The sequence below is a fragment of the Anabas testudineus genome, chromosome 1 (assembly GCF_900324465.2).
Source record: "Anabas testudineus chromosome 1, fAnaTes1.2, whole genome shotgun sequence".
NCBI lineage: Eukaryota > Metazoa > Chordata > Actinopteri > Anabantiformes > Anabantidae > Anabas > Anabas testudineus.
Genome location: NC_046610.1, coordinates 14467225 through 14494784, shown reverse-complemented (window position 1 = coordinate 14494784; position 27560 = coordinate 14467225). Strand labels below are relative to the sequence as shown.

Below are 27560 nucleotides of genomic sequence, written 5' to 3'. Positions count from 1 at the left end.
AACAAGAATAAAACTTCCACAATGTAAATTTACAAAGTATGAGATACAAGTTAAATGTGATCCTGGTGTCTGAAGTTTTAATCATGACAACACACAAAGTAACATTCGTAGTGCAAATGGCAGCAGTAGGTCTACAGTAAAAAAAGAAAATAAACAAACAAATCATAAATGATTTCTCAACAAAAATCCAGTGAAAATCTGCACTGAGGCTTTAAAGACTTACTAACTTTGTCAAATAAAATCCAAATTCTGGACTTTGAATAAAAAGAGATGTTCTTAACATTATTTTACAAACATAACTCAAGATAAGTTTGTTAACCTGCTTAAAGTCAAGTTAATATACAAACTGTATCTGCTTCCAGCTGAAAAGATCATTTCTCTACACCCCAACCTGAGAACTGCAGTAACTCTTTAGGGACATTGTAACAGCAGATTTCTGGGAGGGTTTCATATTCTCTGCGATAAATAATTGAGAGGTGACGATGTGGGAGGGACTGAGTCCCTGGCCTTGCCTGCCATAATTGGACCAGCCTGCAACACTAGAACAAATATACAGCAAAATGCTCTTGATCGAATTTTAAACATGACTCTAAAATACATCATTACAATTTTGAAAGACAAAACAAATAAACTACATTAAACCCACACTCACACATGCACAAACACACATTCATAAACCTGATAAATAAGATCAAAGAACAAAAAAATAAAAAGGAGAAGTACAGCAGTTGGTTTATAATACAAGTCAAGATCAACATCAGGCAGCTGTTCACCTGCCCAGTCAGCTCATTAAATATCATGTAGACCATCAGCTTGAGTGAGTCCAGTTCAGACCAGGAGAAAACAGCAGCTCAATCTAATCAAATGACTTTTAAGAGCATTATTTTACTCACACATGCCTGATTTTGAGTCTGTTTCAGGTGACTGATAGAGCAAATCAAGAATACTTCAAGTACTTGATATATTTCTAACCACGATCTATTTGAAATCATGACTTTACCCCGTGAAGTAATGCTCCAGCCAGAATAGATCTCTGTTAGCTTATTCTACTCATGGACACAGAGGGTGACAACAGAAGCCACATAGTTTTTATCTCTGGTCACCAGGGAGGCTAGTGAAGCACAAGAGCATCATGTCCACCTTATAGTTTCTCTTTCACTGTGCAGGGATCTGAAGTGTCCTTTCCTGCCCCCTGCAGGTGAGAGCTGAGAGTGCATCCTCTTCAGGCCTCACAGAAAGACAAATTCATCACTATTTCTTCTGTCGTTACTCCTGCTCCGTTGGCCTGGGGGCAGGATGTGAGCTGCAGGTCCACTGTGATTACTGCTGTGACCCTCCAGTCCGTAGTCCTGACCCTGACCCTCTACAAAGGTAAAGATGGGATATTTCTCCTTAGATGACGACAGGGCCTGGGAACACAGCAAAGATAAGTTAGGAGAGACTCAAAAAACAAACAAAAGATATATGATCATTTTATAATGATATAAAAGAAACAAGAACATAAACTCCACACTTTTAAGAAGCAGCAACCTTTGCCTTAATTCACTGAGGCAAAAATCACTTCAGCACTAAACAAAAAACAGATAACAGTAAAAGAGGGACTGCAATAGAGTCAGCAAAAACTCACCACACTAACAGCAGAACACAGAGACTCAAAATCCTTTTTGTTTTTGGCGTAAAAGCCAATGGTACAGCTTGGATCCATGCGGTTGAAAGGCATCTTTTTGGGGGAACTACAGTGGAAGGACTAGAGAGCAATAAAGTGAGACAAAGGTAAAATGTCAATTTGAAAATCCAACATGAGAGGAACGGCAGAGAGGTAAAAATGTAAAAAAAATGCATAGACTGTGAAACAAACCTCCAGTGAGAAGTTGACTTGTGTGACATCCACCACAGCCTGGCAGTAGTGAGGGTCCAGATACAGCAGCTGTTCGTCTGAAAGACAAACACAATTCAAAATCTCCAGCTTGAACCAGCTGGACAGATGAATAGTTCTGTCATATATTTCCCTTTTTTCGTCTCATAGTCTCACGTAGTAACTTCGCAGCTGAGTGATGGCGCCAGTGCCATAAAATCCTTTTAACCAATAACAGGCTCTGTCACTGTATTAAAATGCACTTTTAAAGGTTCAGCTACTCTCTTAATACAACGTTTAACAATGAAAAAAAAACGTTTTCACTTCTTCTACTGTGATGATTTTGGGAATCCAATAAAAAAATTCAAACCCGGGCTTTATATTTCTGGAAGTGTTTGTTTTGTTGACGGGGTCCAGTTTAGTAAGTCCCATCATAGCTGACAACAGAGTTCACATGATTCTTGCAGTATATAAAAATGACCACATAAGGCGTCTTTCAACATGTTTAACAGGTCTACGCACATCTAAAAAGAGCAAATGTGTATCTAATCTTATTGTTATTGCTGTTATACTGAAGGAACTGTTTGAGCATAGCATACGAGTGATAAAACTTTGAGTCTTGGTATGATTTACACTGGGCCAATAAATTATTGAAATACACTGCCTGTCAAAAAATCCACCTGGATTTAGTAAGTTGTATCCAATGAACAGCAGGATAAGCACAGCTGGGTTACTTATTACCTTTATTTAAATTTTTAAAAAACATGAAGAAGCTTTTCTTTCACCTTGGAAGCCAATGAAGAACAATGAATGTTTCGGTTTTCCTCCGATGATTCCAATACAACACTCCAGCTTTAGGATGTTCTGGAAATTATACAAATGTTTTAATAAGACTTGAGAGTTATAAGAAGGAGCTTAAAGGAGATGGTTAGTAATTTGACATGCTTTTCCCAAGAAAAGACCAAAACAGCAGTTAATGGGTGACTCAGCTCATTGGTCTCCACTATACAGTCTCAATTGTTATTAAAAAACAGTGAGCTACACTGCTTCACTGGGTGACATTTTCCCTTAGTACAAGAAATATGGGCATAATCGTTTATCTACAAACAGCACCACATTGGCATCGGCAGGAGTATTTAGAAGAGGAAATAAAAAGAGGGTGAGAACTACATCTACTGTCACCCCACTTACCGACACAGAGGCACCGAGCACCCCAAATAGAACTACTGTACGACCGAACTACTGTAGAGCCGATACTGCAGTAGCTGCAAAAACCTCTCTAAAGCTAATTCTCTACACACTGCAAAAGTTATGGCTGATTAGCCTGCGGCTCCATTTACAGATAAACTTTCATGCCCATATTTTTCATAATAACCTTATGTCACCTAGTATAGTGGTTTGGTTCACTGTGCTCTTTTAAAAAATGTCTAAACAACAATGGAGCTAAATAAATATCTGGATACACACGTACACACAGTGAAGGACACTGGCTGAGATGGTGACAGTAATGGTAGCTGCACTAACAGGCTTAGATAAAATTGCAGCAAACATATCAAAAACACACATACACTCACAGTCAGTGGATGGGAGGCGTGAAGAGGAATATACAAACCTTCACACATTCGATGTAGGATGGGTTGAGGGCCTCCCCTCCTAGCCTTACGGGCACCAATATGATCACAGACTTCCACGCTTGGCTCGACGGATCAGGCGGAGTCTTGTTTAGTGACACATCACAAAGACGCACCACATCCTCTTTGTAAACTAGAAAGCAAAGATGCATACATAACAATTACAGGTGTAATGATTCTCCAAAACCAAAGTTTGGTACAGACCTTGAGTTTAGAGCAGTCATTCAGTCCATACCTCAGTTTTTATTTTATTTTGTATTGGAGGCTCTCAAAACATGGATGACCTACACCCTGTACTGTCCCTGTATTACTTAAACACATATGATCTAAACTCTGTATGATTGAACCATGCCACAAGACCGTGGACAAGTGTGTCATGATTTCAGTCTTGATTTCACAACTGTTACACCCCCGAAAAAATACATGCAAGAACACTACTTCTCTTTTTTTTTTTTTATGTTGAAGCAAAACCATAAATATACTGATTGACTTGACTGAACAAGACATAATTATTAAATTCTAGTCTAGTCTGTTAATCTCACCTGTACAATCCTGGGCCACATACACAGCCAGGTTGTGGACCATGGAGGTTTTGGCTACAGCTTTCCTGTAAAAACAAACATTCATAGTTTCAATCAGTGCAGTTTCAGTTTGAACTATGTAAATCATTTAAGAAAACAGTACAGCCCTCCGTGTAAACACAATGCTGTGTCAAAGGTGGAGTCCTTACCGTAGTATGTGTGCCACTATAGAGGGACCATACCAGTCACCGGCTTTCTTCCCTGAACTTTTGCCAATGTCCACCAGCTGGTGAACCCCAAATGGAGCAGGGGGCTGATCCCCGAACCAGGTGACCAGCTTGTAGTGGATGGGCTCTGCCTGCCTGTCCCTCACACATTCAGATCTCTTTTTCTGGCTGCATTTGGGACCCTGATCATTTGGCAAGGACTTCTCAGGGGTATTGGGTCCTCGTGGAGAGCCAAAAGAAGGGATGGGGACGCCTCCAGCACGGACTGGGGAACGTGGTCTAAACACCTCAAAGTCCACGTCTGTTAGCTGCTGAGCATCCGGCCAAGTCCAATCTACAAAATAAGAACAAAAGAACAGACAGGCTGAAGATCTGGGATAAATCTTTCTTTTCTTTCTGTAGCCAACTGTAACTGTAGCTTTAACAGCCAGAGAGTAGGAATCCTTTGAACGCCACATTAATTTGCATCAACGCTAAGACATAATGAAAACATGTCAAAAATAGAAAGAATGTTTTTCCGAACAACAGCAGCAGCAGGCCTGACACAAACATTGTCAACAATAAAAAAGAAAAAAAACATGAAGCAAAGATTTTAAAGTGAGAAGACAGAGTTAGACAAATAGAAAAGATGTCAGAATAGAATAGATTTATCAGTCTATTCAATATCTTAACTGCTTCCTTTTAGGAAGAGCACCTGGTTTTGCACCTGGTTTATCCAAAAGGAAATATATCTTAGGCAACACAAGCTCAACCAGCCTATTAGGAAGTAATCATGAACTTATACATACTTCTCCACCCATGTTAATGTGTCTATACACTTGTACAAATGTGTTACAGATAGAGACACAAACCTCTTGGCATCAAATGGACCAGGAGTCCTTGTGCCAGCAGCATCTGGCCACTGCGCAGCATACAGCCCCAGCCACAGTCTGTGGTCCAGGTGGAACCCTCCAGCTGAGGGAACTCCCTCCTGTAGGTCAGCCAAATTCTGGACACGAAAGCCAGGCGAAACCGCTCCACCTCGTCTAAGAGTAAGTGAGGTAGAAAGACAGAGAAAAAAGGAAAAAAATAAATTCAAGTTGCTAATGTTTATTCAAGCAAGACGTAAATGGCGAGGATTATTAGATAAGAGAAAGATAAGTTTACATTAATACTTCTAGACAAGAAGGAAAGTTTCTTTTCTGTCTTTAGTACTGCTTTGTGACTGCTGCTCTTTGATGTAAACCAAATAGGCTTTCAAAAGGAAAAGGGGTTTACCCCACTGTGGTTAACCAAAACACACATACAGTCACTAAATCAGTGCAACACCTGGGGTCTGCTCTACTTGAAATTTCCCTCTTTAGAGAAGAAATCCGTCATGTACACAGCATCAAAGCACTCGACCTAGTACATATTGTAAGTTATTTCAGATATGTTTATTTAAGGCTTACCTTCACTGTTGAGAAGATACGAATGTCCCAGGACAGTGACTGGTGAAATCTTGTTGAAGGAAGTTTTAGACTTGACAGTCCAGCCTACAGAAAGAGAGGTGAGAAGAGAAAGAGTAGATTTTGAAAGCAGCCACTAAAGAAGGTTGACTTTGGCTTTTGAGCAGACATAATTATAAGTAACAACATTAATTTATACAGAGGCTCTCACACATTCCTGATTTATCAAGACTAACAACTAACCATATTTGACGTTGTTCCATGCTGACATCAGTTTGGCTTTCAGTTTGTCCATCTCATCAGGCTCTCCGGGAGCTTCTTTGCTGAGATCTTGAGTCTGAGGCGGCCTGAGACCAAAGCTACTTTGCCGCTCCATGGGCTGCTGCCTCCGGCTCTCCACCAGCTCCTCCTGCATCACTCCCCCTATATACTGTGCTGCACTGGGGGAAACAGAGTTCATGGCTTTAAGCCCTTAGACCTGGACTCAGGTACTCCCCATTGCAACACAGAACTGATCAAGGAAAGAAAAGAAATTATATTGGTTTAGTTGCTTAGGATTCATTGTGGGTGAGAACATGACTGACCAAGCTTAAGACAGATGTTATAGACCTTCTTAGCTGTACGATTTCAGGAGAAAATACTAATGCGCTCATACAGATAACCAAATAAAGTACATTAATAATAAATTAATATGATAAACAAGGTAATAGGATGTGTGCTCCTGGACATTGTGACCATTGTTTTTTTTGATATTTTAACTACCAATTACTAATTGATAAAATATTCAAATAATCAATAGATTATTAATATAATCAATAGAAGATTATTGGCAGATAAAGTTGTTCTGCGCAATAAAAAAAGAAAAATTTCCACAATTTTCATCTGTTAAGAATGAACTTCCATGCTTAATAAATCACATGGTTTTATTAAAGTGTACCAGGAAACAGTACTATGAATGATTTGTGAGCCAAAAGCAAATGCTCACTTCCTTAAAAAATGGCTAACTATGTGCAACACTGTCAGGTCATCTGTCTTAAACTACCCATTTCATGACGTGAGAAAGTGCAAGGAAAGTACCAGTGACTTTTCCAAACCCTACCCTGAAACTGATGAGTAGCAGTTTTGAAAGAGAACTGTACAGTGGTATTGTGTATTCACTGTCTTTACTCATGGAAATATTTCTATTAGGGAAAATAACATCATGTGATTACCATTTGACAAACGACGTAACAGGCCCTTTCAGTTTAAGTCATCTGATTACAATGGCTGTCACCATGCATTATATTAGATCCAGCTGTAACGCAGTATTTCCTAAACCCAGTCCTCGGGGCCCCCCTATCCAATTACCCAGGTCAGGTGTGGTCAGCAAATCAGAAGCTGAAAGATACACCTGATCCAGGTAATCAGCAGTGGGTAGGGCACGGTTAGCTAGAAAACAAGCAGGGCAGGAGGGCTGGGAACCGAGTTTGGGAAATGGCTTACACTGCTCTCTGCACCACAGACATGTACTAGTCATACAACTGGTTATGTGGCTTCCTTTTAATAATCAACCTCAGTGATTACAGACACTGTGACAATCGTGACGCGATGTTAGAAACAATTTCACAACAATAACATCCGAGCCAAACCATCCAGTAGTCACCGTGACGTTAAACTAATACACCTAAAGTTAAAAACATAAACGCTAGCTAACAATTACATACCTGCTGTAAAAGCCGGTTAACCTGGTGGGTACCTTGATGTGGTTTGAGTCATTTCGGTGTTTTCCTCTCCCCTTCCGACAGCCTCCGTCTTTGCACAGAAATTCACTTTACTATTGCTTTAGCTAACTTTAGCCTTTTTCAGGCGCTAGCCCCGGTGTTAGCTAATGCTAGCTAGCATTCAAGCCGTACTGACCAAAGAATTGACTTCCCTACAAGACACCTCTGGTATCGGTATTGTCAGCGTCCCTCCATTTGACAAACGAGCTATTATGTCCACAAGACTGTGAAGATAATCCATTACACTGCGGGTTAGTTTTCCAGTCCACTAACCCGCAGCTTTCGCACCTACCTCTACCAACAGAGGACATCTACTTCCTGTTGTCCTTTCCTGACCCAACGCCATTGGCTGGAGTAATCACAGCGAGGAGGCTCATTGGACAATATTCGAATACGGGTTATTATCCCGGTGCTATTGGCTAATACAAACTCGTACATTTATGTAATCTGTAACCTAGGCAACATATCACATGGTAGTAATTATATAAATAAATTGTATTTGAATCACTACATTTATTTATTTATTTATTTATTTACAAATGTACAATATAGCAATGTGCAATCCACTACCGCAGCTTTATCATGAATGACTCCTCCATTGACTATGACCTCAGTAATAAACATGCAGTAGAATTATCACCTTTTAGACTATTTCAACAAAAACTGTCCCAAAGGTGCATTGGATTATATTATATTGTACAAGTGCAGGTAATTAGGAATTTTTCTTTTAAAATCTTGAATCTGAATCTAAAGTGTCCAGTGGGTGTACAGCGTGCAAATTTTATTCATCAAGGTTTGAAATAACCATAAATTCCAGTCACTCACTAATCTTTTCAAGTGGCTCCCGCTGGGAAAAAAAGTGTAATGAATATCATTAATTTCTGTGCTATTTGTCTGAGTTATCAGATTGTGCTTGGCCCCTGTGCATTTTCAAAAAGGTTTAAATGTTTTCTGTAAAAACGGTCTTCAGTTATGTTAGATGTGGGCAAGTGTTAAACAAGATTAAGATTATTTCAGCAGGCTGCAGGATTGTGATTACAGATTACATTGGTCAAATTCAAAACAAAGGTAAGTAAAGGTCAAAAAAGGTAAGCACGTTTTGGAACAAATGTCAGAATTTTATTTTACTGCACTTCAGGTGTATGCATTTGAATCACATCTATCACAAACATAAATGCCCCAATGGTACAAATAAATACATTTTCAGTGAACAGAGAAATGTGGAATGTTATATATACTCAGACTTCTGTGTTCATTTGTAGAATCCATATTTGTATTCAGTATTTTTACTTTTTCTTCAAAGTAACTTACAAACAACAGCAAAGATCTTAATTTCAAATAAAGTGCATTTATACCATTCTCTCTGTAGGTCACAGAAAATCCTCAAACATGTAACACTAGCATAGACACCACCGATTGGGAAAAGGCCTGAAAGTGGGCAGAATACTTGTATAAGATTACATTAAAGTTAGTTTTTTAATCAGGTGATTAGAACAGGCTGGATGACACCTTTAGTCACAATATACTATAAAGAACTCCTTCCTGTCAGTAGAATATATAAGACAGTATATTCAAAAATGTTAATCCCTACTCAAGAAGATATAATTAACAGTCACATGAAGAACACAACAAGAGACAAGGAATAAATTTGTGTTTCAAGTGTTCATTTGATAAGTACTGCAAATATTTTGTCATTAAAAACATAAATGCATATTCAGTAACCCTATGGCTAATAACATCCATTCTGCAATAAATCAGCAGTTTTGGCTTCATTACGGAAACTCTCACTCTAACTGATTTTTAATAAACGCTGTGTGGAAACAGGTTGAACAGAGGAGCTTGTGAACCACTGGAGGTCAGTAGAGTACCATGCTTAATAAAATGCCACTGTTGGTGCGTGAGACCTTTTACTGGGGGATGTAAATCATTTTTTAGACACCATGAAACACCATTAGGTTCAACAATGGATTGCTAACAGAATCATTCTCATAGATTCTGATTGATTAAAATCCACTTATAATGCATTAAAGGTGCACTGAGCAATGTGTTTTACGGCCATGGCTGTTTATGTGTTGTGTACTGCCAATCCCACATAAACCTGATTCTCGTGTTGTAGCTCTACATGCAATTGCTTTTTGCAACTTGCAACTGCCAAATCATGGAAATCAAAAGGCAACCGCTTCCAGTACAACTGCACACAAACCACAACTGCAAAACAGTTCAGAGCAAAAGCTGGAGAACAAACGTCATGATTTAGCAAGTTGAAACTGTTGTGCAGACAGAACCACTTGTTTGAAACTTAAGTTTGGACAAAAAAAAAAAAGAACTGTTGTTGGCTAAATCAGTTTACACCTGCAGATCTTAGAAGAGTCAAACATTTAATCAAATCACTGATAAAATTTAACATTTGACAATGCATCAAATCAAATGTGGATTACATCATTTCACCTCTACTTTCTATCCAAGTCCACAAAGTTCATTAACTAGTAGCAGTTTAGTGTCCTTGCACACATCTGTAAATGAGTTGCATAAGGTTATGTACAGTGAAAAGCTACTGAGATATGAAGTCAGGAGATGATTAAGATCAGTGGGAGAAGAACACAAGTTGTTTCAGTCCAGTCTGTTACTCTTCTCTTGCACTCTTGCTAAGATTATTGATTCAAAACATCTTTACTGGGATATTACATTACAAAATGTGAGCATTACATGAATCAATCTTGACTATCTAATGTAGTAAACAGGAACAGTCATTCTGATTATACCTAATGTGGATAAATTTGTTTTTACATTAACAAGTTCATTGTGTTATGCCCATATTCACAAACACTACCTTAGTGATTGAGCCCTTTAATAAACTCAAAACTCATCGCTGGACTCTTGTTGTCTGTTTATTTCCAGTTTGTCATGACCCTTGCTAAAGTAATCATCTCTTTTTAAAAATATATATACACATGCTCACACACAGACTCACACACTCCCAAAAAACACACATATGTCCTAACTCATGGGCCACATCGATGTTGATTTAAATGCATGAAAATGAGCTCCTGACAATGCTACCTCTGGCAACGTGTGAGTGTGTGTGTGGTTGTTTGTGTATGTGTGGGCTGTGGTAGCCCTCCTGTGAGGGGGAGATAAGCACTGAGCTTCAGCTCTGTCCCCCGGTTTCCTCTGCAGCAGGACACAGCCTTTAACCACCAGAAATAGACCCAAGGTGGCTTCACATGCACACACACATACACATACAATCCCTTTGCGACAAACTGCTGAACTCTGCCGATTATGACGTCCACTGACGGAGCACCTGCTGTGGCTTTGTACGACTGTGCACACCAACAAAGAAAGTAATCTGCTGGATGAAGAAGCAATGAGCTTAATCATCTTGTTGCTTATCCACTGTAGCCAAACTGATGCTGTGTCATTTGTATTGTTTGATAAAAATATAACAATTTGACTGTGCCTCAAATTTTTCCACTCTTTTCATTGTCTTGTTTGATATGCAGTGAATGAAGAAAGGGCTGATTGAAAGACAAATAATAGTGACTGGATTTGGTATTCACAGTATTCAGCATGTTTTGATCAGTAAAGCACTTTTAGACCTCTTGTACCTATTACATGTACAGTACATACCATATGACATGCATTCACATAGACCCACACACATATACATCTGATAAAGTGTTCCACATTACATGAAGAGTCTTCTTATTAAATAATTTATAATAGAAAATCAACAGTTAATGCACCTTTACAGTAGACTTTTTTACTCCTGCTTTTAAGTTAGAATCAGTCAGTGATTAGAGTCAATGTATAACATTTGATATACTCTGAAACTGGAATGTACATTGGTTTTAAGTGCTTTACTTATGTTGCATTGTTCTTCCAAAAAAAAAGGCATCTTTTTTTCTACTAAAGTACCATTTAGGGACCCGATGAGTCACATTTTTGGTGGGCTGCTGCCTCTTGCAGCCTTTTCTAGCGGGGAGCCAGCGGGACTTTGTGTCACCACTGCAGACCCAACAACCACTCGACCTCCAGCAGGAGTGTCAGATTTTCCCGCTGTGCCTCCCTGCTTTTCCTCCGTTGCTTTAGTCTGCTGGTCTTTGCTCCTGGCCCCCTCCTGGGAGCCAAGCTTAATTGGCCCGAGGACATTTTTGGCCACTGTGGTCAGTTGGCTGACAAAGCTCGTCTTGTCCCCAGGGGAGACGGGCCGTGACTTACAGAGGGAAGGTCCGCACAGCGAGGGGGTGACGGCAGTAGGGGAGGGAGAAGGGGAAGGCGAATGCTCCTCTACCACTTCCAGGCGACATTTGTCTTCCCAGTCAAGGGTTCCCCGATAACAGTTGACAGCCCCGAGTCCTTGCCTCACCTTGCCCAGAGTGAGTGGCTGCCCGTGTGGTGGGACAACAGGACCAAGGACCCGAGATGGATGTTTGGAGCTTTTAGAGCTGAGTTCTGGAGTCCTCAAGTCACTGCTCTCAGCTCCAACTTTTCTCAGGCTGTCACTCACACCTGATAGTTTAAATGTTTTGTTCATGCTCAAAGGACCTGCTGTTACTGCCCCGTTGATGCCGATTGATTTATCTGGAGTGGAAGCAGAGCTCTTACTGAAGGTGGCACCAGGTAATCCAGGCCTGCTCTTGTTGTCACCTTCCTGCTTTGGTTCAGTTCTGATCCCTAGCTGCTCTTGGATCACTTTACCATTAGATAACACACTCTTGGCAGCCCTGGGATCTGGTTGTCTTGGAGTTAGGTCTGCCTGACCCTGGGGGATCTTTTCAGGTGCCTGCTGACCAACTAGACTTCCTGTTGTTTTGCTTGGGGTGCTTGAATTTGTAGCTTTAGTAGTTTCTACACTTACTCTGGAGCTCTGTGAATTCAAGGGCAGCTCACCTGTATGAGGTTTCCTTGTTAAAGATGACTGGGATACTGTTGCTCCAACCCGACTTGACCCGGTTTCTGTATCCCTCTCTTTGTCCCTCTCCCTTCCTCTCTCCCTCTCTTCCCTCTCCCTTCCAGCAAGCAGTGTTTCCCTGCTAAGCGGTGACTCCTGCCTCCCTAGTCTCCTCACTGGCTTCAGCATACCCGTTTCTGGTGCAGTTGAGGATGAAGGCAGAGGTGGAGGATTAGGAGGCAAATTCTCCCCTTCTGTCTCTAGCAGGCTCTGGAGCCCAAGCTCACAGAGAAAGGCATCCTTACGGTACTCAGAGTGCTGAACCTCCAGACTGTGCTTCCTCAATGGGCCTCCCAGCCCTCCTGTAGAACTAGACTGGGTCAGAGGTGAGCCCAGTTTCTCTGCTGACTGCACCCTTTTAAGTAGCGGTGATCGAGGGGGCTCTGCACTCTTGGGCCTGGGTCGCAGCACAGGTGGTGAGGAGTGGAGCTTGACAGGGAAAGACTGGGTGGTGTTTGAGCTCCCCACAGTATGGCCTGGTAAAGGTGGAGGTGAAGACTGTGTAGGGGAGGGTGTGTGGGCCAATGGGGATAAGGGGATGTTACCTGCAGACTTACAACGGGCAGAGCGGTATTGGCGGTGCAGTTTCGGTGAGAGGCCATGCAGGGAACTAGGCCTCATGTGCTGGGAGGGAGCTGGGGAGTTTGGAGTGCTAGAGGCTGGAGAGCTGCTCTGAGAGGAGGCACCTACAAGACCACAGGGTGCAGAAAAGCACAGTGAACATACAACATTTAAAAGTAAAATTAATTTTGGTTCAAAACTTTTTTGTTTGGGAAGTTAAATCCTCCTTTATAGAGAAAATTCCTATGTAGTATGATCTTTATATTCAAGTTCACTTAGTTTAGTTTCCTACCCAGGTAAGATGGCTCAGGGGTGGAGCGGTAGCCCTGGGTTGGGGACCGGGCAGACAGGCTGTGAGTTGGGGAGCCAGGAAGACTCTCACTGGAGGACAGGGAGCGATTTAAAGAGGACAGGCTGCGGCTGGTGTGCAGCAGATTGGACTGCTTCGTTATCTTACGAAACAAGGAGCTACGCTTCTTACTGCAGGACAGATAGAGAATGACAAGAGAGCATAGTTTAAAAAAGGTTGACATAGACATTATTACTAAAACATGAGACACAAGACACAACACTGGTTCAGGTGTGTAAGTTCCTACCTGTCCTGGCCATCCTTGCCCATGGTCCTCTTGTTTCGTCGAGCCATCTTACACTTGTAGCTGGCCTTGCGGGCAGGACCCACTTTAATGGAGGTGTTCTCAAAAGGTGTAGTTGTCACTGTCACCTTGTTGCCACTCTGGACAGATTGAGGACATTAAATTTATTCTACACTGTTAACCAATTTTTTTCTTTCTTTCTTTAACTACCAAAATCAGACCAGTTAACATATTGCCTTTAATACCAGAATGAATCATCCTGGTATGTTTTTGGAATGATGATGAACAGACATTACACGAAAACAATTTAATCAAATGTAGATGACTAGTAGCCTTGCTGTGTCAGAAGTATTGAACAATGAACAATACAACTGAGGAAGGAATAGATCTAGAGATTCCTACCTTGAGTATGAGCTCTACCACTTCAGTGTGGACCAGACCGTGGACAGGCTCCCCATTGACATGAGTGATGAGGTCACCAGCACACAGGCCAGCTTCCTGGGCGGGGCCGCCATCCTCCACATGCTGCCAATACGAACAAACATTCACAATCATGACATATGAAAATCTTTTACATGTAAACGTTGACCTATATTGAAATTCTAGACAGTATTTCCAGTAATTCCCAGTCAACCCCAAAATAAACCTGAATATTTTGTTATATTTTGAGTATTTCACCTCTTTTTTATAATGTTAGATTCAACTGAGACACTACTAATAAATGTTTATTAATATAAAACAAATATAACAGGAACAGCGTTTGATTTGAAGATGATCCAGCGTCAAGCTTGACCTCAGGGGCTGAGATTGAAGATATTGAAATCTCCATCTCTTTGGGACTAGTTTCTGATTTCACTGATCCCTGCTTCATGCCACCTGGACTTTCAAAGACATTCCTCTGTCAGGTCACTGACTTCAGCTTCAGCACACAACTCAAAACACTACAGCTAAAGTACATTAAGTGTCTTACCCAAACAATGTGGTGCACGCTGTAAATGTCACTGTCTCCAATGTAGACCCTGATGGCCCTGAGGGTGAAGCCGTACTTCTTTCCAGAGCGATGGATGGTGATGGGAGAGCGCAGTACGCTGACTGCTGGGAAGAAGTCTCTGCTCGGTGAAGAGTCACGGGACGAGGGGTTGGAGGAGAAAGAGTGGGGAGACATGGGGCTGGCCAGTGGAGAAAAGCCGCCATGCTGCTCCACTGTTAGAAGACAGAGGTCAAGGAGAGAAATTAGATACTATATACATATATTAGTTCAAGACTAATGAATTTCTCATACAAGATTTCATTCAACTCTTTCCTTGTGCCTCTCACCTGATGGTATAATGACAGACAGGGCTGTGGCAGAAGCAGACTTAATGACTTTGTTGCCAGGCCTGGAATTGCGTTTCTCTCCATCACCTGACAAATGCTGGTGGCGCGCCCTACGGATGACCAGATCATTGGTGGCTCTGGGTCCCAGGGGGTCGTATAGAGGAGTCATCACATCACGACTGGCTGCTGCCAGGCCTGGAGATAACGTGGTGATGGTGGTGGTAACGGTTGGAGTTTCGCCAGGTTTGGGAGACTTGTCTGTGACGATAGAGTCATGTGGAAATTACTGTTATTTCAGTTTGAGACGGCACTTGGAGATAAAAATAGCAATGTTTAGGACTGTCTGCAGCTAATAAGATATAACAAGCTGCTTTTCACCTCCTACGCACCTATTCCCCTCCTTGCTTTCTCAGTTTTATTGTTTATCATTTTCTCAATTTCTCTTTCGTTCTCTAGTTTCTTTTCTTCACCATCACTACTTTGTGAGTCTTTCAGCTCCAACACACCTGCTACATTGAGCTCCTTCAGACTGGTCCTCTGCTCCTGGAGGCTCGGTGAGGGAACACTGGTGCTGTCCAATGAGGTTCCACGCACCCTGATGGGCACCTGACGGGACAGGGAGTCTGGCTCACCTTCTAGGGGAGAGGCAAAACGATGTGTATCCATCAGCGCTGAGAAGCGCCGTCGAGCACCAAGAGGAGGGCTTGCATCTCCCTCCATGTACAGGGACTCTGAACAAGACAGGCGCTTCCTGTAAGAGAGGTACATGGTCACATAACATAATACAAACTTGTATCCTCTCTGTAAGAACTCATCAAGGTTAAGGCTATCACCATATCACCCTGGGGAGGGAGCATAAGTAATAATCTTCAGGAACCACGTAGTGGACCAACTGTCTGCCATTCATAGGTTGAGGTGTGAAATGACACTGAAATATATCCAAGTGAGGAGATAAGTTAAATCATTTCTTTAATTAAATCTGTAATGAGCTGTAGCTGAAAAGGAATCCTAGCTGGAGAGATGATAGAGATTATTCCTACTTGATATGAAAGAAGGGAAAGTCTATTGTGTGAAGTGTGTGTACATGATGAGGCACCTTCACTATATTAAATCTCACAAATATTATTAATGCATAATGTACATATGAATGATTTTATTTGACTTATTAATGTAGAGCGATCGAATTCCTGACATATGCTTCCCACAGATTTTGCTGAAATTGAGTTAAGATAAGTAATGGTAATGTGTTTCTGCTGTATGCTCTCCATTAGAAATGGATTAGGTAATAATATGCAGTCTGGATCCTGCAGGTTCAGTCTTTTTAAGCTGCTGCATGACAAGAGGAGGAAAAAAACAGAATTATATTTAATTAATCTAGATCTGGGGGCGAGAGTGCATTTTCATTTAGTAGACTTAACACTAAAGAATTGGTCTCTTTAATTTTCCAGTAAAAACAGGTGTTGACTGTGCCAACTGTTTGTTAAATTCTTCTCTGACTTTCTTGGGAAAACGAGTGCATAGGATGCGATTGAAAACAAAACAACTACATATGCATTATTCATAGCAATTCATGAAAACATTGACACATCAGAGACATATTGGGATCCTGTGAATCACATGAATCAGTGAAACATCTCCACTCCTAGTTTTCAAACTTTGGAGAGGTGGGATCTGTTGCCTGTTGCTGACTCAAAGTGAGTGTGAACTCTCGCACAAAGCTCTTTTTATACAACAGGTGTGAAAACTGGTGTCAGCGAGACAGAAAAGCACTGTGGGATGTGCAAGTCTGCTGTAAGTAAAAAAAAAAAAAAAGAATTCAGGGAACCACCTTCTGAACGAGTATTCAGGACACCCCACTTCACTTTGCTGTATATATCCAAAAACCACAGCGGTGCCCCTGAAAGTCATTTCAAAATGTCTGTCACTCACATCTCAGGTGACCCAGTCCTCCAGCTCTTGTCCCTCATGCTGAAGCTGCCCAGGCTCTCTCTCTTGGCCACCTTGTCCTCCCGTGGGCCCTTGTGCTCCCGACGGCAAACAGAAGACGTAGCTTTCTGCTCCAGCTGAGACAGATGCTCCATGCTGCTGTACACCTGCTGGGAAACACAGTGAGGTCAATATTTATTTGGTTTGGTAGCAGATATTAATAGATGGTGAAAAGAAGAGTGCAACTATCTAATTATTCATTTCAGATAAAAGCCTGATGTATAACACCGTACTTTGTTTATAAAAGCCTTTATCCGGCATGCTACAAGAGCAGCATATCTAGTACTTCAGCTGTTGTTATGCACCAAGAAAAGAAATATTGTAGGGCCCTACCTGCAGTAAAACATACCTGGCTCTAATGTACCCGCCTACAATACCTGCTACTGATCTGGTTTCTATTAGAGTTGTGGTATAAAATAATGGGTTAAAGCTAAACACTTCCACCCACTTACACAAAGAACAGTTATTCCTGTTTATTTATTATCTATTTAATTAATATTTTTGCATGAAAATTTAAATACTGGCTCAATATATTGGTTATTGGCAGCTTCAATCTAAAAATACTTGTTTCCATGTTGCCAGCTTGTAAAAACTGTGAACACAGTGCAATCTTGGGAATATGTGATGTACTCACATGTGCTGTATAGAGTGGGGTTGAATTCTCACATATAACGCAGCCATTCTTTAGAAATCTACGTCTTCATCCCTCTAATGTACATCTGCTGTTATCTTAAATCATCCACGGGCTTATGACCACATCAACAGCACAGGTGGGATTTTTTTCTTTAGTGACACAGTTGAATCAGTTTAATTAATATTGTGTTGGAAAGATAGCTAGAAATCTTATATTTTAGTTTTCACTTTGACTGTGTTCATTTTTAACCACTCGATTGCCTCTTTGTTAAAGCCAAGTGACTTAATGCACATAAAAAAAACTGGTTTAGATCTCAAATCTTAGTTAAGAATCATTTTGTCTTTGCGTACTCTCAGTCATACAGTTTTATATATTCAGTTTGCTTCTTTGGCCATTTTCAGGATGATAAACTGACTTTCAACCATTATTTAAAACATAATATACGCATATATGTAAAATACTACAGTGAAAAACATAATTCAGTTCAATTCAGTTTATTTGTATAGTACCAAAGAGCTTAGAGAATTATCTGAAAAGCATAAATATGATTATATAGAGTTATAAAGAAAAACCCAACAAATATTTTGTATGTTTTCCAAATGTCTGCAAGTGAGCACTGACACATCCACAAAGATGTGCACACAGTTACAGTGTAAGGCTCTCATTATGTGCAGAGTCACACAGAAAACTAAGCTGTGTGGGGGAGGACAACGAGAGAAGCTACGTTAAAGGAAGCAGCGCACCATGGAAACCAGTGTCAGATGAAGACCCAGTTGTCTTCTCCAGAAGAAAAGCAAAACGATGCAACAACCAGACCTTCCTTTATTTAATTTATAAAACATAATCTATTAATATTCTGATTTCAGTTAATCAAAAAATAAAGTACCAAAGGACATCTAGGAAAATCCTTTTTAAGCTCTAGCTGACTACTAATATTATGTTTCTTCAGTTATAATAATACTAACTTGAAACCAATAAATTACTTGGCTTTTATAATTTGGTTCAGCAACTACTTTTCATCTACTGGGGATGAAAACCAGGGCCTCAGTTCAGTTATGAGTAACAACACGCCACAGAAAAATGTTAAATAAAGTATGACAGAGGCAATAAGGTTGATTAAAAGTAGTTAGTAATCATCCGCTCTTGGCTAGGGTGTTGTAGAGCCTGACGGCTGTGGGGATGAAGGCTCTCCTGCATTATATAAATGAGCTAATAAAATCAAAATGTGATGGTCTGTCTGTAATAACAGATGAAAGAAAGAATAATGAGTATAACTGTTCATTACAGAGAATCATAAAGTGCATTTCAAAAGAGACATTACATGTCAACATACTGTGGTGCCTTAATCACAATTTACTACTTTTACCTTTATAAATTTTGTCTTCAAGTCCATATTGTTGAGTTTTATGTATATTAGGTGTTGGAATAAAAAACTGATTTTATCTGCATTATTTGTGTTTTGTAGACACTAGTTTTAGATTAGACAAGTATAACATATGTACATACATATACAGTATACAGTATATGTATACACTGCAGGTAAATAGATGTGAATAAAGGTGAATAAAATAAGCTGTACCATAGACAGAGGTGTCATGAAGTGCAATGAAAAGCAATGACAAACAGACAAACAGATAAATAATAAGTCAAACAGTGCAGTTATGATACAATCTGGAAGAAGAGGACAAAATTAATTTGACAGCAGTGAATTGCACATTGATCTCTCTCTCTCTCTCTCTCTCCCTCTCTCTCTCTCTCTCTCTCTCTCTCTCTCTCTATATATATATATATATATATATATATATATATATATATATACGTAATAACTAATTAATTGACTAATCATTACAGGTCTATGTTAAAAATCTTAAATAAATCAAATACTTGTTCATATTTAGCGTAGGGCTCATTATGTGCATTCATTCTGCAGAGGTCTTTGTTCACCTGCTTTGCTTGAGCACAGCTGCTCAACAGCCCTCAAGTGTAATTCAAAAAACATCTCAAATTTAATTGAAATAGGCTCCTTACTGAGGCACCTTCAATTTGCTGAAGAGCTCCCTCTCATTTTCTCAGGCAAAACATGTGAGGATGGACCAGGTGAAAGACAGAGGGAAGGTAGACGGAAATACAGAGGGAAGGAAAAAATAGGGTGGCAAGAGGGAAAAAAGGCTGTATGACGTGAGAAAATCCCACTTGCAATTCAAAGTGTGATAGAAAAAAAAAGTTGGCACACTGAGAAACAAACTCACAAACTAAAGGAGATCTGGAAAGAGTGGATGTAAAATAAAATGAACGACTGACTGGGTCATTTAAGACACATTTGCAGACATAAGAAAGACAAAAAAAAAGGATAGAGAGAAGCATTAAGAGTAGTTTGGCCTCTGGGTGTCTACAAATAGAAACTGAAGACACGAAAATAAGAGGGAACAGTGTAGAAAATCCCAGTCAGATATTTTTATCTCCAGGCTTGAGACCAGAGTTAAGCTTCCAGGTGCTGCTCTCTGTACAGTATGACCTCAATATATCTAAAACTCTCTAAATACAGTACAACAGACTGGCACCATGGGGGAAAAAAGGGGGAAACAAAGAGGAAAGCATACTAGAGAGATAAATCAGACCTTGCTGAAGCGAGGCGAGCAGGAGGAAAACTGCCGTATCTCCACCGGCTCATCGTCATTGGTGTCATCCTCGTCGTATGTATTGATGTGGTGATAACGATCTGAACGGGCTGGCAGGGAGAAGAAGAAATATATGAGCTGTCAGCCCAACATACAGTAAAATGTACATTTCTGACTGGAACGGTGTCAGCACAGTAATTGTACAACCCATAAACCGAATATTGACGTAACACAGTACATAAATCCAGACACACGTACTATCAAAGTAGCTGGTGTCCTCCTCTGACTCCAGGTGAGGGATGAACTCGGCTTTCTGTCTCAGCAAACTGTTCCAGTCCAGCTCGGTGAAGAACAAGTGCTGCTTCACCTCAAATGCTCCGCCTGTGGGTAAAGACACATTAAAGACACAGTTTATCATTCTGGAAATAGCACTCATTAGCTTCATTGTAAGTTAGATGAGAAGATCAATATTTGTATTTGTATATATTCCATGCACAGACCTGAGAGTTGTAATAATCTCAAAACTCACATCCTAAATAAGTATATATTTCACTAAATGAATGTAAGTGCAGTCAGTACCTGTACCCAACCTCACAAGAGGGTTGGTCTGCAGCAGAGCAGATATGAGCGACTGGGCATCGGCAGGCAAGGCTTCATCACCATCTGGCCAAACAATATCATCTATCAGAGAGAAAAGAGATGGAGAGCAAAAGGTCAGAGTAACAAGGACGAAAGAAATAGCTTCCTATTAAAGTAGCTTTCAAGATGAATTGAAAATAATCAAGTCTGCTGCAATGCTGCCCTTAACACTTGAAGTTTTCGTTGGTTAGTGTTATTACTTGTATTTCAAGTATTAAGGGGGAAATTAAATGTTTAAAATGAAAGAAATGTTAAGAGCCCATGGAGCAGACTTTAAAATGTTATGGCCCAAAAACTCAAACCATGTCATAAGCTCAAGAAAAAATGCTTTGAATTTAACAATCCTTTGTATAAGTTACATTTGGGTTAATAAACTCTGTAGTGGTCTTAAAATCCTATTACACTTACTGTCAACCACAAACTAGAGAAGACTTCAGAGAATTTGAAAGTATCTTCCAAAAAAAGCTTTGAACTATTTCCTCACCTGTGATGACTTGTCCAAACAGCTGCTCAGGAGTGTCTCCAAAGAAAGGCACGCAGCCCACCAGGAACTCGTACAGGATGATCCCCATGGCCCACCAGTCCACCGGCTTCCCATAGCCCTGCCGGAGAATCACCTCTGGAGCGATGTACTCTGGAGTACCACATACCTGTGTGAAGGAGAGAAGGTGGAGGCAGAGTATGAAAGGAAAGGAAGATAGAGGTGAAATAATACGAGCTTGATGAACTTGAGTTTTTGCCATCCAATCCAAATATTTTAATAAACAATCACAAAAATCTCTTCTGTCCCATCGATCTCTAGCTGTACATAGATATTTAGGACAATAAAGGTGAATTGAGCTTGTCCAAGACCACAGACCACAACATCAATGGTTTGAGTCCTTAAACGTATTTGATTTTTATATATGTAGATATGTTAGATTTGACTGCACTGGTCCTTTTACAGCATATGTTTTTGATGGGGAGGTGAAATTGAATGTAAAATGAAAGTACTTCTGTCGGTGTGTGCGTGGCTGTCTTGCACAACACAGACATAATTGACTGAATGAGAAATACTTCACTAATCAGAACCTCCTCTAGAACCATGAAAAGCAAAGCTCTGGTCCGTTTCATTTGCAGATGTGAGTTGATTACTGGCAGACACGCAGATGCCTGCTTGTACACAGAAGAGCTGAGGAACACACGCGCCTGATTATGACTGGTTTAATTCAGAGCACAAACAATAGCTGTAATTGCAAAATGGCATTGTGATGGAGATGGAGAGCATTAATGATTCTCTAATTCAGACTACACAGGAAGCTTTGTGATGCCACGTCTTCATTTAGAAATTATTGATTTTGCAGATGACTTAGCAGCTTGGCACACATCGATGGAGGAGACTAAAGACGGTGTGAATGGCTGTCGTCTGTTCAGTCTTAGAATCTCACTAATTCTGCATTGCACACACTCATTCAGACAGTTATTAATTTAAATGTGTCTGTCTGAAACCATTTTCTTTGATTATGCTGCTAATTTGAATCAACTACTAGTTGACAGGTGCTGTACCTGCTTGTCCAGGAACTCTCTGGCATCTTTCTCAATGTGTCCCTCATATAGGTTGGTGGTGAGGCTCATTAGGCCCATCTTCGACAGGCCAAAGTCTGTCAGCTTGATGTGTCCCATGGAGGTGATCAGGAGACTATATGGAGAGAATACAAGCATGATTAAAGCCCCATCTATACACAGTTTGTTAGGTAGCTAAAACGTAGGCAATCAAACACAACACTCCTGCAAAAAGTATTAATGTTCAGCTCTGTTCAAGTTGTTTTATTAAATTGTATACAACAGTAGAATTGATGAAAACCCAACAAACAGTCCTGATTGTGCCAAATAAGAAAACATTGAATGGCAAAACCAAGAAAACTGATTATGAAAGTGGTTTTAAGAAGGATTTTCTTCTTATGGATGGTTACAACACTTTGTAGGGTTGAGGAGAAGTTCAGACACGGGCAATTATTTTCTGTTGTTTAAATAAAAATATTCATTAGTGACACTTCAGGCACATACTTGTCAGGTTTAAGGTCTCGGTGGACGATACCATAGTTGTGCAGGTACTCCAGGGCTAAAACTGTCTCGGCAAAGTACATCCTAGCAAGCTCGACTGGCAGAGCCCCGATGTTCTTCAACAAAGTGGCACAGTCACCGCCTACAAACACAGAAAGACCACAGGTCACAGTGAGAGTGGATCTAAACACTTAACACCCGATGTGTTAGACTTATGACTTATACATAAATGTGTGAATACAACTGTATTTTTGATGATTAAGTTGATTTACATCTCTGAATGGGTAATATTTATGTTTGTTCTTTCTATTTTTTTTTTTTTAAACTTATCCATATCAGGCAGTGTTATCATACATGAGTCACTCGCTCATGGCTACCCTTCATGCCTGAGTGTGTCTGTGCACCAAAAGCAAACATGTAAACTGCTGCAGCCAGAGTCACAGCACCATCCTGAGCTGCCCTTCAGTGAGTCTACTGACCTTGTCGGTCTGTGAGAGGCTCATCTGCACAAATGGAAATGTAAGTGAGTGACTACACCGCAACCTATTACTTTTATTTTCCTGTATATGTATATGTGTGTGACTTTATAAGGGTAACATGAAGAGAACATTATTTGCTATTCAGGTGTTAAGTTTTCACATTTACCCAGAATGAAATCTCTGACCTCACCACCAGTAAAAAGGTAGCTAGAATAAGCCATGGAAACATTAAGGCCACAGCGCCTGAGGACACAAACTGTGTCCTGATCTGGAGAGGATCATTTTATGGGTGTTTGAGAAGTGCAACATCAGGAAATAGCCGGAGAAATAAAGCTGCTAAAGTGTTATTTTAGAAACCAGTTAGAAATCTGATCTAACATTTCCACCTCACACAGAGCAAGCAAGGCCAAACGGCGCAGGGACACATTAAGTCACTAAGTCATTCAGAGTGGCCGCATGAATCATGAACAATTTTTCAATCTCAGTCCATCCTCGGTGTGATTAAAGTCTAAAGACGCTCTCACCCTCAACATATTCCATGACCATGCACAGGTGTCGCCGTGTTTCAAAGGAGCAGAACATGGAGACAACAAAGGGGTTCTCTGCGAAGGTGAGGATGTCTCGTTCCACGAACGCCTGCTGGATCTGGTTCCTCAGGATCAGATTCTGCTTGTTGATCTTCTTCATGGCAAAACGCTGACGTGTCTCCCTGTGCCTCACCAGGTACACAGCACTGGAAAGACAGGAGAGTAGAAAACAGAGGTTGGTGGTGCCTGTGTGGCATTGAATAATATAAAATAGAAAAAGATGCTTTTAGACGTTAATACACAGTGTCCCACTAATGGCTGAGTGGACAAGATTCAAAATCCACTGGCACAAAATGTCAACACTATACTAGCTCTGAGCTTTTTAAGACTAAACTGAATTGTTGAAGCCCAACTCAGAAATATGCTTTTTCTTCTTCAATATGCTGTACATGGGAGGTAGAGCAGTCTTAACAGTGGTAGTACAGAACATGGGCTGATGCAGATTAGGTGGAGACCATATGCTACTCTTGTTCTATGGATTGATTGTTGTCAAATATATATTTTTCAGGTTTATGTCATTGGCTTTAGAAAAATTAAACACACCAGTCCCTCAGTACATGGCATGTTTTTTTAAAAATGCGTCCCCTTCCAAATCCCTCTGAGTTTTAATTATATTCTGAGCCTGGAAGAAGAGCACAGCACAGCTTTCAGTATCTGTGTTAGAGTTTGCCATGCTAAATATTCAGTATGATCCATCCCAAGACAATCTTATTTAATCAAACATAAACCGGTGGATTCCAACCCAGGTTCTTCCAACTGTGACGTGCTAACCACTGTGCTGTCAGGTTTCAATTTATTTCTTACCCATAAGCTCCATTGCTGATCAGTTTGATGGTCTGAAATTCTTCTTCACTTGGCGGCTTCATGGTTCTCCCTTTTCCCTGGTGACAAATTCACCATTTAAAAGTCTTAAATCAAATGAACAAATTAAAAAAGCCTAAATGCCTTTGTGTGAATTTAACAGCTGTGTGTGTCTGAATGGTTATGAACTGTAGCTACATGTGAACACACGCGGTCATGTTTGTGTGTTTGGTGCTCACCTCTGCTGAGTCATCCGTCTCCGGAGTGTGTGGACCTTCACTATCATAGCTGTCGAGGCTCACAATTTCTGTTGAGAAACATTTTAGTTATCAACCGAATGCAATGTCAAAATGAGGAGAGGCATTCTTCATACTTAAACACTTGGCCTCCCACACTACTGTGAGCAGAAAAGAAAAACTGCACATGCTCAGACATCTTGAACACAACAGCTATTCAAGTCTCACAATGCATCGGATCACAGGAAGAAAACCAAGAGAATTAAAATAGATTCTTATTAATTTATCATGTCCCCATCAGTTCTCCCTCCACCTCACTAACTTCCTCCCTCCCTGAGATGTACTGGCAGCTAATTTTCAGGGTTCTTGCACTCTTTAACTGTATTTGACAGCCGGTAGAATACACTAATAATACCTCTGTTATGTTGAAGCAGGGAAATAATTGAATGACGATTAACTTTGCTAAGCATTTACAAAATCCCTCTGTGAAAAGGTTCATGTAAAATGAAAGTCGCTGAGCTGAGAACTGTATATTCTGTCAGTTTCTGTTTGATGCTGAAAACAAGTGATCTTGTCAACAGTTTCTATGGGGAGCCGAGACAAAAAAATAGAGAATGTGAGAATGCGGATGAGCAAGCAGCTACGTGGGTGTGCATTTGTGTCTCTGCACGACAATGTAGGTGCTAGTGCAAGTGCAAGATCAAGATATCGAGTGGCACATTCTTAGCAGGAATTAACTGAGAAAGACCTAACAGCCCCACATTTCATGAATCCAGGAATAAACCTGCAGCGGTTTATTGCGAAGAGTCCTTCTGGGCCATTTAACACGTCGGCTGATGAACAGCTCTTGATGAATTAGGCACGGAGCGGCTGAGCAGATGTGAATGAGAACTGTGAGTTCGGGGGCCGAGTTTGAGCCCCGATCATTAGTGAAAGCTGTTACTGCGCCACCATTCAGCAAATGATCCAGACAATCCAGACCGTACATCTCAATAAATACACTGAGTAGAGCTGTTCAACAGCTTAAAGCAGCTGTTTTTACTGACTCTGTAGATCCCCACGGAGATGAAATCAAGGCAATTATACCCCCAGATGCAATTTCTTTTTTTTATTTGTTTGTTCATTTAATTTTTTGTATGTATGTCCACAGACTTTTAACAAAGCACACATTAAAAGAGGGACGTGACATTAAGAAAATGTGTCTTGTAACTCCCATTTTTTGTCTACCTTTGCCTTTGACTTTGCATGTTCATAAGGGTTTTAATGTACTTTAATTGCCTCTATGAGCTGTGTATTACGGCTAAATGCAGACCATGTTAATAAGCAGGGAGATCAGCTGGTTAAACTACAGTATCCGACTTTAAGTTGGTCAACGGATAGTTAAGGAACCTTTAGATACATCTGGGTTTTTCACATCACATCCTTTCTTCCTCTGATTAAAGCAATAGTTTGACCTTTTGGGAAACAGGCTAATTTGTCTTTTTGCTGAAATTGTGATGAAAAGATTGATCGCATGTCTATTAAGTGTGAATTAAATCTAGTGACTAATAAATCTAAATCTGACTAATTGTAGACTGACTAAAGCTACAGAAACTGTAGTTTAAGACAGAGCTACTAGTTCTAACTACTACAAAAGCATAAAATCCTTTTATTAGTTGTTGCGGTTAATGACCTAATCAAGCCACAGACTCAGGAGTGGTCAATCAATTTTCTATCTACAATAATACTGAATAATACACTGAGAGCAGATAAATACATGGAATATTTATTTTCTTTATTTATTTCCAACTCTTACCCTCAAGTGGATCTCTGGTCAGCCCCAACTGGCTGATAATATATCGAGGGATGTCTGCCTTCATCAGTTGTCCCTCTTTGGCATGATCCTCCGCTGCCTCCAGCAGATGGTAAAACTCTTCTGGGTTGAACTCCTGTCATTGGAGGAAAGACTTGTTAATTTATGACTTAGCAAAAGAAAACATACTAAAAAGAAATATCCTACAGTATATTACAGCATTAGCAGCACTACAGCCAGGTATTGAAGCATGATGACTAATTCCCTGGTTAACAGTAACAAGGGGATATGATAATGGCTAAAAAGTCACAACCACCTAAATGTCTCTAAGTAATCTGAAAAGGTTTCAAACTTATAATCCCAAAACAAGAATTTACTTCAACCTGCTGCAAACTAATGACCAAACAGCACTATGGGGCTGTCAGACAAATACAATCAGTGTAAATACACCTTCCAAGTTTAAATTGCTTTCTTGAAAACATCCCTTTTTTCCAATGAAACTGCCTTTTGTGGTGTCCTGTGGGATTCAGTTTTTTTTTGTATTGGTGAAATAACATTTTGATTAGAAAGCAGAGCCTGGGGCAGCCTGGATCATTTCCTTCCTCCCTTGCTCTCTCATATCTGCTAGAGTACGGAAAGGGGGGATTAACCTGCCCCTCTGATAGCTTGCTGTGCTCAGGGATAATATTCGTGCAGCTAACAGCCTACTGACTGTGTGACATTTTCACCAGATCAGACCTCACAGCTGACTTGAATGCTTAATGAACTCTACAGCCGTGGACATTTTATCTTTGTTTATGTCTTCTCCTCTCTCACCCAAGTCCCCTCCACATACTGCCTGACCCTATCGACCTCTTCTGACAGTTGCCCTGGCAACTGAAAGATGAGCCGTGGGTGTA

General features: G+C 40.5%; 2 protein-coding genes across 6 annotated transcripts in view; both read right to left on the bottom strand.

Moving 5' to 3' along the window:
• Nucleotides 1–55: 55 nt before the first annotated feature.
• atg4da (autophagy related 4D, cysteine peptidase a) lies at nt 56–7747 on the bottom strand. 2 transcript variants are annotated; one of them, XM_026360233.1, is made up of 11 exons: nt 7365–7747; nt 5905–6172; nt 5665–5748; nt 5086–5259; nt 4217–4568; nt 4029–4093; nt 3468–3619; nt 2641–2719; nt 1859–1935; nt 1628–1747; nt 56–1409 (listed from the first exon to the last, which is right to left on the bottom strand). In XM_026360233.1, exons 2-11 carry the CDS (start codon nt 6119–6121, stop codon nt 1230–1232), a joined length of 1500 nt encoding a protein of 499 aa, XP_026216018.1. In that variant the 5' UTR covers nt 6122–6172; nt 7365–7747; the 3' UTR covers nt 56–1229. The 2 variants fall into 2 exon arrangements, with proteins under 2 accessions (XP_026216018.1, XP_026216019.1); XM_026360234.1 differs by having other exon boundaries at nt 5905–6101.
• A 790-nt stretch (nt 7748–8537) lies between these two features.
• The window catches only part of mast1a (microtubule associated serine/threonine kinase 1a), a 53546-nt gene continuing 34523 nt past the window's right edge, over nt 8538–27560 (bottom strand). For 3 of the 4 annotated variants that reach the window (XM_033326056.1, XM_033326057.1, XM_033326058.1), the window contains 18 exons: nt 26665–26797; nt 24873–24940; nt 24637–24713; nt 23770–23978; nt 22770–22908; nt 22269–22401; nt 21208–21373; nt 20664–20765; nt 20343–20465; nt 20085–20194; nt 16776–16942; nt 15353–15597; nt 14847–15104; nt 14500–14732; nt 13932–14054; nt 13533–13669; nt 13229–13416; nt 8538–13061 (listed from right to left, as the gene is read on the bottom strand). In XM_033326056.1, coding sequence (XP_033181947.1) covers nt 11359–13061; nt 13229–13416; nt 13533–13669; nt 13932–14054; nt 14500–14732; nt 14847–15104; nt 15353–15597; nt 16776–16942; nt 20085–20194; nt 20343–20465; nt 20664–20765; nt 21208–21373; nt 22269–22401; nt 22770–22908; nt 23770–23978; nt 24637–24713; nt 24873–24940; nt 26665–26797 — 4314 coding nt within the window. In that variant the 3' untranslated portion in view covers nt 8538–11358. The remainder of the gene's footprint in view (nt 13062–13228; nt 13417–13532; nt 13670–13931; nt 14055–14499; nt 14733–14846; nt 15105–15352; nt 15598–16775; nt 16943–20084; nt 20195–20342; nt 20466–20663; nt 20766–21207; nt 21374–22268; nt 22402–22769; nt 22909–23769; nt 23979–24636; nt 24714–24872; nt 24941–26664; nt 26798–27560) is intronic. The other variant, XM_026360235.2, reaches the window with a different exon arrangement.

What these genes read in the sequence shown, in the direction of transcription:
- atg4da (XM_026360233.1), bottom strand. Translation starts at nt 6,121, where the DNA reads ATGAACTCTGTTTCCCCCAGTGCAGCACAGTATATAGGGGGAGTGATG. An exon ending in GTATCTTCTCAACAGTGAAG is followed by an intron (nt 5,260 to 5,664) that starts GTAAGCCTTAAA and finishes ACTTACTCTTAG; the next exon opens with ACGAGGTGGAGCGGTTTCGC. An exon ending in TGTGTTCTGCTGTTAGTGTG is followed by an intron (nt 1,410 to 1,627) that starts GTGAGTTTTTGC and finishes CTGTGTTCCCAG; the next exon opens with GCCCTGTCGTCATCTAAGGA.